Genomic DNA, 16,073 nt, shown 5'->3' with positions numbered 1-16,073 from the left:
GAAATTATGTTACCATGTTAGCATCTCTAATTATAAACTATTGTTTCCCAATATGTATTTCCAGGACCCCAAGTTACGTGAACTTTTGGATGTGGGGAACATCGGGCGTCTGGAGCATCGCATGATAACGGTGGTGTATGGCCCTGACTTAGTGAACATCTCCCATTTGAATCTCGTGGCTTTTCAGGAAGAAGTGGCCAAGGTATGTGGATGGAAACTCATCCAGCATGTCACAGCAATCCAAATTCTCATGATACTGCATGGCGCCTATGAAAGGCTGAGTTTTTGTCATTTTTACCATGTATAACATTTCAGTCTATAAAAGAAAGTCCGCTGCCAGATGTAAGTTCAGTTCAAACACTGGCAAATAATTGCATCAACTTAAAAGTCTGAAGATTTTTCCAATAAGGAAAAGGCATAGGATAAAATTGCTTTATAAAACCAAATAGATAGATAAACCTAAACATTTTATCCCAAATCATTCTCTCTTAACCTCATCTCTAACCCCCTTCCAACACCTCCTTTCCAACCCTCTCCTTGAGGGAAGACAGCTTCAGGACCTTTTTTAAATTTCTGTTCCCCTGCACAGCATCTAACCCACAGCCATACACATAGTAGCTGCTCAATTAATATATAAAAGAATAAAAGAAAAATGTAAACTAATTTTTACCCAGCTATAGACTAGAAAGATGAGTTAGACATGGCCCCTCCATCAAAAAATTGCTCATGTATATTGGTGGCCTTTCAGGTGCATAGAGAAGTAACTAAAATATAAGGCATCAAATTATAAAACAGGAAATTGTGATCTTCTAGCAGCCTGGGAATCAAGAGTGGTCCTTTCTCTGGAAACGCCCAGCCGCCATTAAAAGAGCACTGAAATGTACATAGTTAAAAAGAATGCTCTTTTTCCCTATTTATAGTATAAAGAATACTACTACTGATTCTTATCCTTCAAATAATTTGTGTCAAGGGAAAAGAATGTGAATCTAAGGATACTTTGAAGCCCATGTATTATATATGCTCCCTTATAAAGTTTTCCCATGTCATGGGTCACAACTCCTGGGTCATTTAACTTCAAAATATGCATTGTAGGCATGTGATCTACAAATTTCTTAACCCTCCATGCTCTGACAATTTTCTGAACTACACTGGATGTACTGACCCAGTCTCTGATTCATTAATGATTACAGCAGGGTTTCTATCTAAAGTTTAGATAGCATTGACTTCGACTCTCACAATGGGACGAATAAAATGCCAACCTGTTTTAACACTGAAGTCTTTAGAAGCTACTCTCTAAGAGTGTCTTACAAACCTGCTCCCTTTTCTCTAAGAACCAAGTCTCCCATTTGCTTTGATCATATAATTTATACTTGAAGAAATTTCAGTTCAATAAAATAGTGTGTGATAGCACTGTATTTCCTTTTCTATAGTTCTTCTCCTGGTACCCTGTTGAGTTGTATATATTTAATTTCTGAGCATATGTTTGGATGGGATGATGAATATAGATAACAAGTACAAAATATTTGCCGGATATTTGCAAAATCTTTTTCCCCAAATACAACCATATTCCCTTAAAAGTGAACAATTCATGAGATTCATTAAATCTCAATAAAAAAATTTTCAATAAACCACAGTGACTTTTGGGAGGCTTTTAACAAGAGTGAATATAGATTTTATATTACAAGTCAATCTGCATATATTCTATTGCATTAAACCCTTGTGTAGTTATGTTTAAAACATGTTGTTTCCTTCTCTCTTTGGGTTCCTACCCACTAAATTTTACTTAGGGATTTTGGTTTCTGAGCCCTGTAATATTCCCCGTCAGGATTGCATTGATAGAGATTTTTCTAGCATCTGTTTGATATTCTTGGTATAATCAATAAAACTAAAATATGTTTTGCCTTCTCAGGCAGTGATAAGCTTTTTATCCCCACTGAAATTGCTGAGCCAGGAGGTTAAGATTTGCAAACACCTTTTTAGGATGAAAACTTACTTTCTCTACTTCAGTATTTTCTCATAACATAAACCTTCTATTTATTCCCTGAGGCCATAGTATATAATCCCTGGCATTGTGTCTCCACCAAAGGAGACAGCTTCTTGCCTTACATAGAACATCTGACATAAACATCAGCTGCTTTGAAAGTTGAGTTCCTTTGCAGAAGTTGTTTACAAATGGAATCTGGCTCATGTATTCATTCAACATACCTTTGTTGGGTGGTGCATTTGTTGGGTGGTAGGATTAGGCTCCCTTTGAAAGCCAACATTCTACTAGAAAGAAAGAGAGAAATCACTATTCAGTAGTGAAGGTATTGTGTGTCAAATGGAGACCTATGTGGAAGAATAAAATAGGAAAAGAGCATGGGTGAAGATTAAAGAAGGGAATTACATCTTTATAGGGGTGATCAGAGAAGGCAATGGTCTGAAAGGAGTTGCTTGGTTACAGCAATATCTTAGCAGATAGTTGCCTGCTTCCTTTCTTACTTAAATCACTTGCATTTAAGAATGGACAAGGGGAGAAAATCGTGTCTTTCAATTTCTCTTTCTGTAGATGGACCAAAAATGTGGTTTCTTCTGCAATTAAACAACAGCCACACTTTGTTTAACCAGCAAGATTTGCCAACCCTAAGGACTCTAAGTTTCCTAGAATCAATTTTCCCTTCTCCCTCGAAGGTACCACCCTTGGTGTATTTGGGAAATAGGTAGTTTGTTTCACATTTGCCTGCCACCTGACTTATAGCAAGGTTAGAGGTACTGGCAAAGGAAAGTAAAACAGAAGAAAGGGGGGAAATAAAACTGGATGATTATGACTGGATCCATAGCCTGCAAAAAAAAAAAATAGAATAGAAATAAAACTTCGATAAGACGTCCCCTCAGAGATACACTCCAATTGCCAGCCTGCTTCCCAGTTCACACTGTGACTGAATCTACTTTTAAAACCCTCCCACTGCAACTCTCTTGCCCTATTCAGGGGAATATAATTCTATCCACAGTAGATATTTGACCTTGAATCCATCCCCTGCAGACCCTGGAATGGAATGCCTGCACGAGCTCAACTCTCACATCTCACTGGTTTGATCTTCAGCCTTCGCTGTTGGCACACATAGACGCTGCTCTCTGATTTCTCCGAACAGTCTGGGAGAGACTTTTGCTCCCCAGGCCTTTGTCCAGTCTCTCCTGATATCCCCTGCCAGTGAGGAATGCTAATGTACATCTTCATTCCTTCTAGTCACCCTGCAATGAACTCTTAGAACACACAGACATCACAGGACAAACACTAATTCTCAGAGACAGGATAGGCTAGATTAAGAGTTATGACATAAATCTCTACTGGGTTTAAGCAGGTAATGTGAATAACTGCACTGCCCCAGGGTAAGGCCGAAAGGAAAGAGAGGGATGGGGAATGGAGCAACTCACGGATTTCCTGTGCTATTCAAACCAGTGTAGCTCCTCTTCAGCAGCTATCAGCTGTTACTGTGGAACAGTGGTTCTCAAACTTCAGCCTGTGTCAGGATCATCTGTGAGGCTTGAAAAATATAGATTGCTGGGCCATACATACATACATACAGAATGTGCCGGGCCAGCACATTTCTAGGATGGCTCTAGGATGGAAATCTGAGCAATCACATAACTAGCAAGCTCCCAGGTGACACTGATACTGCTAGTCTAGGGATCACACTTTGAGAGCCTCTCCCTTAGAGAAATGTGGTCTCAGAGTTGCCAGATCTTTGGGTTTTCTTCCAGGAGTAGCTGGAAAAAAATGTACGTAAGATGTTAAAGATTGCAACAATTTTAAAACTCCCTTAAGAGTCAAGAAAAAACTCCATAGCTATGGGCTGAATAAGGCTTGGGGACTTCTGTTTGGCAAAATTTTGTCTAGATTCACATTACAATGAAAAACATGGTCCTAATAAAACCTTAGTTCCCACCTCTGAGCACAATGGGGATAGCAGGTAACAATATTTTTGCAACAGAGAATCAGCTACCCTTACCATATTTGTTCATTGTCCGACTTGCAAGCCATTCCCAAAGTCCTTTGGGTACCAAAGAAACATGACCTCTTACCATGATATCTTCAAGAGACAGAGAACCTTCTTCCCCCTTAGTGGCTGCTGTGGGGAAGAAGTGTTTTGTAATAGCTACTTTTCAAGAGATAGCTGTTGAGACAGCAGAAACAATTGCCCTGGTAGGGAGTTGTAGGGATTCGCTTCTGATTGCTCCTGCTTCCTCAATGACAAAGAAGACAGAAACCACTAGCTGAGAGAAGACTTTGATTTCTCAAGTTCTTTTCAGTACTAATTGGTAAATGTCTTTAAAGATCTGACTGGAAGGGTTAATGTGGACTGCAAAAGACAGATCATTGACAATCTGCATGCCAAAATCAATGCTGATCTGAGAACATTAACTGATTGATCAGATCCATGCAAATTTCCAGTTGGTCAAAGAGCCTAAAGATAACAGTGTTCTTCTGCCCCCAGTTCCAGGCCTCACCCCCTCTTCACCCACCATCCTCCAGTCTTCTTTATTTGGGTGGTGGTGTTTGGGGGCGGGGTGGGGCGGACTATGAAGAAATAGACTTCTAGCTCTGTGTACGACTCACTGCAGCTGCACAGTCTCAACAGCACTGTGTAGGTTGCAGGAAGCAGATAGCTCTGAACCAGGGGTAGGGCTTTAGAGGTTGCCATATGCTGGCATTTACATTCCAGTCTCAGCTCTCCAGTATGCAGCGATTGGGAAACCACTCACCATCTGGAGAATCTCAGCAAGGAATAAAATCTGTCTCATGCCTTACCCAGAGTAATCTCAGCATGCAAAGAAAGCAAACGTCCCTACTTTGGATTTAAAGAACCAAAATTGTTTCAGCATATCTTCCCTCTGTGTTCTGGTTCCCTCTCCAATCATGCACGAATGAAGATCGAAAAGATGCTTTTTAAGAAGGCTCAGGACAGTGTTCCCCTGGAGGCTGGATAAACAGAGGTCCCTGTGGCTAGACCCCTGGGTGCTCATTCCATTACCCAACGCCTGTTCTTTGTTCAGTGCAAAGTATTAGTGAAATGCCTTATCACCCTGAGAGACTTGGTTTGAGATGCATGCTCTGATATTAAGTGCTAAATATCTTGACACTCTGAGAGGCCCCCCTGGGCCAGGCACATTGTTGCACATTCTCACTATTAACATTTTCAGCCCATATTGCTCCAGGATTGTGAAGGAGTAGATTGAACCAGCAATGAACGGGTGGGTTGAGACTGAGATGTCTAAAGGTGGGGATGGGCCAGGTTAACTTTTATGTTCATTGATCTGCACAGGATTGACAGATGCCATTTCTTTCAGTCCTTTATTTTTTAAATGCTATATTATCTTAACATTTCTAAATAAGAAAGCTAAAACAAGCAAATGTGTTTTTCTTATTTAGTCAAGTTCTTAGCATGTACTCACACCAAATTTAAAAATATATATATTTTTATTGAAACAGAACATGCACAGAAAAGTGCACAAATCATAACTGTACACCCTGATGGATTTTTTCCAAAGAGAACACAGTATGTAACCAGCATGTAAATCAAGAAACAGAGCATCAGACCAACTAGCGCTCACAGACATATATGGAATACTTCACCACCAACAGCAAAATACACATTCTTCTCAGGGACACACAGATCTTTCTCTAGGATAGACTAAAGCTTAGGGCATAAGACAAGTCTCAAAAAGTAAAAAAAAAAATTGAAGCCATACAAAGTAAGATTGATGCACTTTGACCTACAAAGTAAGTTTGACTTTTCTTCAAGGGAAAATGATTAAGAAAAAAAGACAATTACTTTCAGCAATGTATTTTGGGGCATGATCAACAACTGTACATGGCTCCTTTGGAGTAGAATTATAGATGCTAAAAAGATGGCTTGAATGTGAAAAATTAGACCTCTTGGCTATTGGATTTTGTGAGATCTTCATTTACTGCTATTCCTGACCTTCTCACATTAACAATATATGCCTATGTCCTCTTAGCATATTCCCCATCCAATCATAAATAAAGACCAAGCTCTTCCTATAGCAATGCAGTGCACTATTAGACTTGGAATTTTATGGTTGTGGAATATCTTTTTTCGAGAGTGACATTTACCCAACGTAACTCAGCACTTGAGTTTTGGATGGGTGTCGGGCAGAAGAAGGATGAGTATCTTAAACTTTTAAAGTGTGAAAATGTCACTGATTTGGAGGAACCATATAAAATTTTAAAAGGTCAGAAATCCAAAGAGAGATATTCATATTAAATTGGGGGGAAAAAGAGCATCTTGAATTTAAATATCTTCCATACACCTTGAAAAGAACCAGCGATTTCAATTCTAGTAATTGTGGGAAAAAGTGACCCTACCCTCTGCCTCCTGCAGGTCTTATCTCTCTGCACTCCTTGAATGAGGGCTTCTCTTGAGCCAGGCCATGTCCAGGGGTGCCCTGTACACGAGTTGATGCCAAACGGAAGGGAAAATCTACACCCCAAGATAGAGTAAAGCTTGTAATTTCAGACTGTGGCTGCTGGTGCTGCAAGCCCATTCCTCCCCACGACTGCTTCTGCAGCATCTCCCTTTTTGTTGATTCACCCCATAAAACAGAGACAAGAACTTTTCCCCTTTGTTCCTCTGCCTCCATGTCTTCCAAAGCCTGGCAGCTGATTAACTCCGATTGTCCTATCTGTGCCTTCCCCTGAAGCAGGTGCCCAGACACTAAAAATTCACCACGAGTTTGGAAAGGAAGAAGATTCTAAGAAGGTCCATTCCATCCTTGATTAACTGTATTCCTTCCATGCAAAAAAAATCATGGAAAAATAGCTGGCATCCTTTGAAAGTCAGATTGTTCTGTATCTCCTATTGCCTTGATATCAGTTATTGTCTTTAGGAGTTGAACCCAATGTTCCCAGAGAATAAATCATTTCTAAGGATGCAAATGTTTGAAAGTATGTCATCAGTAATCTTCCTGACGCATATATAATAATATTCATTAATCCATTCACTTGACACATATTTATGAAATCTCTACTTGTGCCGGCCACAGTTCTAAGTGCTAGGAATATAGAACTAACTAAACACTCCCCTCTCTGTCATCGTGCGAATAATCTGTAACCAGTTACTTCACAGATCAAAAAGCTTTGAAGATTTGCCTCTTATGAAACTGAACAAACTCTTTGGAAAGAATTATGATGTCTAGTGTCGGAATGAGAAATCTGGAGGAACGCTTCTCTCATTCCAGCATTTAGGGATTCAGTCCAGCAGCGGTGGCTCACCCTAAACACTGCGAGCCAGTCAACCCCAATCTTATTCTCGAAGGTCCAGATCAACCCTTCTCTTGCCGCTCAAATGTGAACAAATGACCAGATATCAACACCCTTTGAATAAGGCTACACCATTGAATAAGAAAAGAAAGATGAATAAGGAAGTGATAGGAGAAGGCCAGGGATAATCCCAGAAAGGAAATTATGATTTTTAAAACAGTGGAAAGTCTTCCCAGAGAGTTTCAGGAATATATGAATAAGAACAAGATGCTATGACAAAAAAAGTAACCAAAACCAAGAAAGTTTTCATGGAAATTAAAAATATGATTAGGGAATGAAAATTAAAATTCAACAGAACTGTTGGATGAGAAGATAAAAGAAATCTCCTAGAATCTGGAACCAAACAACAATGAAAACAGCAAGTAAACAACACTAAAAGCAAAAGACAGAGCGGTGGCAGTATGAGGGAGAAAATAAGATGGGCACAATAAGAGATATTGTACGCAGAGAGAGCAAAAGCCAATAAAAAGTAAAAAACAGAGAAGAAATTATGAAAAGTATAATACAGAGAAAAAAGTGTCTGAGAGCTATAAAGAAAGGCACTCTTCTGGAAGTTTAAGTACAAGAATAGGAATGAACCAGTTTAGACAACAGGAGTAAGAAGCTGGAAGATACTAGGTAAATGATGAAATGGCTTAGGTTCCATTTACCCAAATTAAAGTTAAGGTGAAGGGAGAAAAATAGGTATAAGAAACGTATTATCCAAATACAAAGCATGCTGTACTACAAAGGATTTTCAGCAACTAGAGGAACAGCCAAAAAAAATCCATGTGAACTTGGAGTTGGGAATGTTCCCTCTAGAAAGTCATGAGGTTCACAGTGTTGGCACTGCAGGAGTTGAATAATCAGAGTTGAATATATGGCCCTGCAAAAAACTATATTTGCATCTTCATAATCATGTAAATGTTATTTGTTGAATTTCAATTTTTTAGAATCAACTTAAAAGCAAGTAATTGAAGTCTTAATTATAGACATCGGAGAGGAGGAAAACATTTCGACTTTGACAATTTACAAGGACAATTAAGCTAGCAAAAGTTGGAGGGAAGGAGGTGTTGTTGGCAAATAAGGATTTGTTTTGCCTGTTAGTGGTCTCGGCACTTAACCTGGGTCATCTCACTTAATTCTTGCAATAGCTGTATGAAGTAGGTCCATGTTTTATCTACATTTTAGGAGGCAACTGAAGCTTGGGTAGCTTAAAAAAATAAAAGGTCCAATATGATTCTATCAGGCATGAATAGAGTAATGGAAAACCAAACCAAAGAGTAGTTAAGCAAATTGGTTTTTTGTTTGTTTTTCAGTGGGTTGTTTTTTTCCCTCTCGTACAGCAGAAAGCCTGGAGATAGGTGGTTTCTGATTCAGTGGCTCAGGTCTGAAATGGGTGAAGTCCCTGCAATTCTCACACTCTGTCCCTCATAAATTCAAAATGCTCTTGCAGCAACTCAGGCCATTTCATTTGTATTTCCAACAGCAAGATGGAAGGAACAATTTTATCAGGAAAGCTCATTTTCCCAGAATTTCCCAGCAGACTTCTCTTTACATGTCATTGACCAGAACTCTGTCCCATGACCATCCAGCTGCTGCAGAAGTTGGAAAATGTCATTTTTTTAGTTGGACATATCGCTGGCCCAAATAACATTGGGTTTCTGTTAGAAGAGAAGGAAATGGATGTTAGATAGCACCGAGCAATGGGTTCCACAGCTAAAATGTAGCAGAGTGGGTCTCTGATATCCAGTAAAGCATATTTTTAAATCCACTAGCCAAAATGTCAAAATATGAGAGTCCATTATAACCATTAAGTAAACTAAGCCTCTTTATTTTAAATTAGAAGGCAATCATAAATTGTCATGTTTAGCAGTCACTTTTCTGTGGCCTCCACATGCAATGGGGGAATAACCAAAGGTGAGAAATTGGGATAGAGGCAAGGGATTATTCTTTTAGTGAAAAGGGATTGACAGAATAAAATCATTTCCAAGGGTCAGATACCCCCTTTCATTTCAAGTTGAAGAATCTAACTTGCAAAAAAAAAAAAAAAGGTTTAAATTAAATACGGGGGGAAAAGGCAATAATTAAGGCAATTTAAAACAATTTAATTTCCAAATGAGAAAATTATATTTTAGCAGACTTCCGTATGTTAAGTTATAAGTTAATGAAGAAGTACCTGTTTGTTGTTCACTAATCAATTTTCAAGGAATGTGGTTTTAATTTTGTCAAGAAGACTTCATTTAACAGATAAGCAGTGCCACTTAGCTCCCAAGAAATTGTGATTGCTACTCTTTTATCTCACTAAAGAAATTGGCTGTTTCTTTTAAAATCTTTTTTTGCATCTGATCTTCTCAAATGCAATTACTTTAAAAAAATAATAAACAGTGGTATCAATTGTAATTACAGACCCTGCTTATATATATTTATTATCTATAGTACATAGTACTCGTGCAGATACAACCAAAGTGATAATTATCATTGAGATTGCTAGGACTGGAAGACATAATAGCAGGTGTTTTCATAAAAGAGGCAGGAGGCTGTTGGAAGAAGCATTCCAAGAATACAGTGGATTGACATGAAAACCACGGCAACAGAGCTTAGGGGTTTCTATATATGGACATTTAATTAACATTTTTCTCAGTTGTACAAATATGCAGTGACTTAGAAAACTAGATGGAGGTAAAGGACAAGTTCTCTCCAGCTGATACTTAAAATGCACCTGTGACTTAAAATGATGTAGCCAAAATGGTCTCATCATGGACATTTCAACCAAAGCCAGTATCACTCTCTTTTTTTTTTTCCATTTCATGCCATGGATGTTACTTCCTTGGGGGGTTTATTTTTCCCTTTCAAGAATTCTCTTAAAGTTCATTTTAACTTGATTTCACCACATTAAACTTTTCCTACTCAACAGGGAAATGCCAAGAAATGATGGAAGAATGCTAAGGATGTATTAGATCTGGCACCTCTCAAAAGTATCCCCAAATATGGATCCCTTTACATCTTCTGGAGGGCACTTTCAGGCATGTGAGCCCTTCCTTAGATCATCAGAGAAACCGTTTCTTAGAACAATGCTTCACTTCTCTGGGGAAAGGTAGCTGGACAACAGGTCTTCATAATACAACCCAAAATATAAAACAAAGCATAAAGCTGGCCTATGTAGCCAACAAATTTGCCCTAACCCCTAAAATTAAACCTCCTAGCTTTATTAATTGGAGAGCCCTACAGTACTTCTAGTTTCGATAACATTCCAACTGTACATTGTAGTGTTTCAAATTCTAATAGGAAGGGTGGGCCACGGTGGTTCAGCAGGCAAGGACGCTTGCCTGCCATGCCAGAGGACCCGAGTTCGTTTCCCGGTGCCTGCCCATGTAAAAAAAAAAATTCTAATAGGAAAAGTGTGCAAAGCAAATATCATTGTAACCAAGAAGGGTGATTGAAAACTTATAAAATGGAAGAGACATAAAAATTAATTTCAAAAGGCATACATTATTAAAGGAATTAAGTCTCTTTCAATCAAGACATTCATTCAAACATGTAGTCAACTCAAGTCAATGAAAATGAATTCATTACCTATTATAAAAAAAGTATGAGACTCGGGATGAAGAGATCCCACCTAAGGTATGGAATGACACATCCTTTTCCTCTGTCTGCTTTTCTACAGTATTCCTATGCTGTGGGTATATGTGATCTCTGTACTCTTTAATTCTTCTGCTCACCATTCCATCCCCAGCTACAGGGATTTGGTCCTCAAGGAACACTGCTAGGTTCTTACCTGACTGTTCTATGGGTAGACTGATCAGAGACATGCTCCATGATTTTTCCAAACTGGAAATGAGGAAATTAGTCAGACTCTTCCCCCACAGGGTGGGTGGTGCCATATGTGACAACTCTTGATGCAGTTGGTGACTGTGGGGAAGAAACCAATTGATAGAGAAAAGAATAATGTCATCAGGAAGAGAAAAGCAATGAAAGCAATGCAAAAAGTCCTTGTGGCATCCAGGCCCCAGGTTCCTGGTGATCTTGAATTTATCAGTGTGTTCTTTCCCTGTGGTTTGTCCAAGTTTTCCTTCAATTATAAGGAATAACATAGTATCCTTGATAAATTCTTTTGTTTCCTGGGCTAGTTTGATTGTGCTTTTGTCAACTGTAGTGTAAAGACATTCAAATCACTGGCCTGAAAATAAGTATGTGTCTTTCCTTGATACCACATTATTTGAGTCATATGATTTGTTAGTGTCCCAATAGTGTTTATATTGTCTCCTAGTATGCTACATGTTTTTGGTAATTAGATTACCAAAGTGTGGCAGTCATTTCTCTTTAAGTATGAGGTGAAGATGAGAACACTTTCGCTATAAAATGTAAGTCTTTCACTGACACCCTATACTGAAAAACTAAACCAGAAGTTTCACCGAAATTCTAAGTGCTTTATATAATATTATAAATCCATTGGCTTCTCAGTCCATTCTGACTTTAATGCAATGCTTTACAGCTCTTATATCATCTTTCACCATGAAAAGATTCTTCACTACTTTATTGAGACAAATGCTCTGCAGGATTGTCTCTGATTCATGTCAGTGGGAGAAAGAAATGTGCTCAGTTGGGCAACGCAATACTGAATGACCCACAGTGTTCCTCTTTACTCAAACCCCAATCTGCTATACACTTACAACTAAGAGAGAATAGGAATGACACCATTACCAATGACAGAAAATGGATTTTGCCAAAAAATAGAAAAAAAACATAGTGTGTGCTGGTTTGAAATGATGTATGTACCCTAGAAAAGCCATGTTTTAATCCTAATCCCACTTTGTAAAGGCAGCCACTTCTAATCCTTATTCAGCATTGTATGTTTGAAATTGTAATTCGATCATCTCCCCGAATATGTGATTTAATCAATAGTGGTTGTTAAACTGGATTAGGTAGAGGCATGTCTCCACCCATTTGGGTGGGTCTTGAGACGTTTCGGGAGTCCTATAAAAGAGGAGACATTTTGGAGAATGAAGGAGATTCAGAGAGAGCAGAGAAGAATGACATAACCACGAGAAGCAGAGAGCCCATAAGCCTGCAACCTTTGGAGATGAAGAAGGAAAGCACCTCGTGGGGAGCTTCATGAAACAGGAAGCCAGGGCAGAAAGCTAGCAGATGACGCCTTGCTTGCCAGGTGCCCTTCCAGCCAAGAGAGAAACTGTGGCTATGTTCGCCATGTGCCTTCTCACTTGATAGAGGGAAACCCTGAACTTCATCGGCCATCATGAACCAAGGATCTTTCTCTGGATGCTTAGATTGGATCTTTCTCTGGATGCTTAGATTGGATCTTTCCCTGGATGCTTAGATTGGACAATTAAATGCTTTAATTGGGACATTTTCTCAGCCTTAGAACTGTAAACTAGCAACTTAATAAATTCCCCTTTTAAAAGCCATTCCGTTTCTGGTATATTGCATTCTGGCAGCTAGCAAACTAGAACATAGCACTATTAGAAAATAAAATCTTTCATCTATGTCACAAATATTAAAATATTTGCTTTAAAATTATGCTTTAATCCAGGAACCTTTTCAAAACTAATTGGATACATAAAATAGAAGCTTCCAAATTGGGTACTGTGAAAATAGGTGCTTTCAGTCTATTATCATTTGTCATTCCTTTTATTTCCTTGGGATAACCATTCTCACACAGTTATATGCATACAGACTGAGAATCAGTACGTCTTTCAGAATATCATTTGGTTGAATGAATATATGTTTTTGCGAGCAGAAGATACACTCTGTGCCTTTTCTCATTGCCTCCAGCTGCTTGGTGTCAGGTCACAGGTGTACCCTGGGTTTCTAAAAGCCCAGGGAGTCCTGGGTGCCATTTCTAGCACTCAGCCACTGTGTGGTATTTTGTTTACATCTGCAGGACTGGTACCGACCACTGACCCAAGTTTGAGCATAAACCTCGAGCAAACAAATTAAAATCCCTCCTCTCTTTTAAAGACAATGAACACAAATACTGTAGAGGAGAAATGGGTCAAGATTATGAACAAGAAATTTGCCAGGAAAAGAATCAAAGGCCCCAAATTCATCAAGTGCTGCTCAACTGTGCTGGTAAACCAGGGAATGCCAGTTCATTGCAGAGGCCCACAGTGCATCCATTACATTTGCAAAACTGTTCTGAAAGTCTGATAATAGCAAGTGCTTTTGAGAATGTGGGAAAATGATATGAGCCCCCATATACTGCTGATAGAAATGCAGGTATCCTAACCACTTGTAATGATGAAGAACCCCTGTTCTTAGAACCCCTCGTGAAATTCACCTAGAGACGTTTCTGGATGGGGCATAATGCAATGTGCAGCATGTTTTTGATAACCCACATTTTTGGAGAATAAACCATAAATTTCCCTCAATAAAAAGAATGGATTAATGGGCACTGCAAGGGTATCTCAGTGGTAGAATTCTCACCTGCAATGCCGGGGACCGGGGTTTGATTCCTGGAGCCTGCACATGCCAAAAAAAAAAGCAGATTAATAAATTATACATTCCTGTGTGGAGTAGTATAATAGTTCAAATGAATGAACTAGATCTAAATGCAGCAGGAAAGACACATTTTAAAGACATAACGTCAGTTGCAAATAGCCAGTTGCCAAAGGATGCGTACAGTATGTTACCATTTATGGAATGTTTTAAACATAAAACCATATCAGGGGATGGCAAACTTTTCCAGTATAGACCCAAATAGTAAATATTTTGTACTTTTTGGAACTCTATTGCAACCACTCAACTCTGTTCATTGTGGAGTTAAAACTACGTAAATGAACAGGTAATGTTCCAGTAATGGCAATGTTCCAGTAATTCTTTATTTACAAAAACAGAAAGCAAGTTGTCTTTGGCCTCGGGCCTTAGTTTGCCGACCCCTGCTCTGTGCTGTTCTCCACAGAATTCCAAATGAAAATCGATATATTGATATCTGCCTTTCAGAATAGCACTTGCTCCTGAGAAGAGGAGAAGAGAGAGATCATGGAGAGGGACAGAGTAGACATTACCTGTATTAGTAACGTTTTAATTACTTTTGTTTAAATACTAAAGAAATTGTGACAAAATGTTGACATTTGTTAAATTTGGATTATTGGTTATATGTGTTCGCCAACTCTCTATTTTTATGTGTGACTGAAATATATAATATCGAAAAGAAAAAATCAAGCAAAGACATTAAAATATCGGTGATACCATGAATCAGAACAATGGAGAATGGAAACAGCTGCAAGAATTTTTTGTCCAGAGGACTCTCCCTTTGACTGTTTATCCCTTTTAGTCATAAGTTAGGTCAGAAAATCAAAAGGTGAATTGCCCATGGGAGAAATTTCTCTCCGTTCTGGGAACCAGGAAGAGTTGTTGAACTTCTGCACAACCGGTGTCGGGAACTAGGGCCACTGTGAACCATGTTATGTTTGAATCTCCCCTTCTGCTTTGGCAAGATAAGTTTGAGCTGAATTTATGATCTACCTCTAGCAAGGGTCCAAGACATTAGACATGAATTTCCCTCTTTCCATCTTGTCATTTTCTCCTTATTCCCCTCTATGGTGTTTACTTCTTCATCATCATCATAGAATAGTGAATGACAAAGACTTAAGAGGCAAACTGCCTGAGTGCAAACCCCAGATGTGCCTATAATTAGCTGCATGACCTTTTGTTGTTTTTTTTCCCAGTAAGTTACTGAATGCCTCTGTGTCTCAACTTACCCATCTGTAAATTTGGGTGATGATAATAATATATCTCATCAGGTGCTTGTGAGGATTAAATGAGTTTATTATTTGCAAAATTCTCCTAACAGTGCCTGACCCATACTAAATGCTAGATCAGTGTTTGATCCAATTTGAAAGTAAGTGGTTTTATTTATCATTCTTATCTTGTTGTATTGCGTGTATCAGCCACCTTAAAATTTTCTGGGACAAGATCATGGTGAGCAAAAAGTTTAAGAGAACAGATTGGAGTCCAAGAAACTAGATGTAATCCCACACTATGCCTTTTATTAGCTCTGAAGCCTTGGGTAAGTTTTATAAGCACTTCGGAACATGGAACCCTTATCTGCAAAACGAGAATGACAGCAGCACATACCTCCTAGAGAACTATTATGAGATGTCATTGGATTATTGACACAAGCAACTTAGCTCAGTCTATAGTAAATACTCAAATAATAGCTATGAATATCGATAAATGTGAAAAGATTGTTAGTTTTTATTAAGGAAACACAATAATTCCTGTGCCCAGAATGACTGAATTCAAATAGCTTAAGAAATAAAAGTACATTAAGTTTGTGACAAGGGAGGAAAACTTGGGACTCTGTTGGTGCCCAGACTGACATTTCCGTGAATGTGCCATGAACCTAGAGGAAGGGGGAGTTGCAGAAATAATCTCATAGTGGTAATATATAACCATGCATGCTTAAATACCAGCTGAAGCTCTGCAGAAATTGATCTTTAGAACCATTTTCTCTAGTAATGGTCTCTGCTGTCCCCTCCATGAGAAGAAATTGATCATGAGGCAGAAAATGTCACTCAAGAAGAAAACAAGTAGTTTAGCAGGGATGGAACCAGGCTGAGTTACTATGATCAGAACTTTCGTTTCTGAAAGTAGAAAAAGAATCCCCTGATTAAATAAAAAGTTGTCCTTCCAAAGTCATATTAATTAAGGTCTGGCACTGAGTTTATGGAAACACTGTGGGAGTGGGCTCTGCCCGCCCTGCAGCAAAGCAGATTTCATCACCTCCTGATGAGCCAAGACTGCCTTAAGC

At 38.8% G+C, this 16,073-nt stretch overlaps 1 protein-coding gene across 3 annotated transcripts in view; it reads left to right on the top strand.

Moving 5' to 3' along the window:
• Positions 1–16,073, top strand: part of PLCB1 (phospholipase C beta 1) — a 706,046-nt gene that overhangs the window by 454,243 nt on the left and 235,730 nt on the right. For all 3 annotated transcript variants that reach the window (XM_077115679.1, XM_077115662.1, XM_077115670.1), the window contains exon 4: positions 65–202. In XM_077115679.1, the coding sequence (XP_076971794.1) occupies positions 122–202 (81 nt within the window). In that variant the 5' untranslated portion in view covers positions 65–121. The remainder of the gene's footprint in view (positions 1–64; positions 203–16,073) is intronic.

Source organism: Tamandua tetradactyla, chromosome 1, assembly GCF_023851605.1.
Source record: "Tamandua tetradactyla isolate mTamTet1 chromosome 1, mTamTet1.pri, whole genome shotgun sequence".
NCBI lineage: Eukaryota > Metazoa > Chordata > Mammalia > Pilosa > Myrmecophagidae > Tamandua > Tamandua tetradactyla.
Note: the sequence above shows the minus strand (reverse complement) of the source record. Positions and strands in the feature narration are given on the sequence as shown.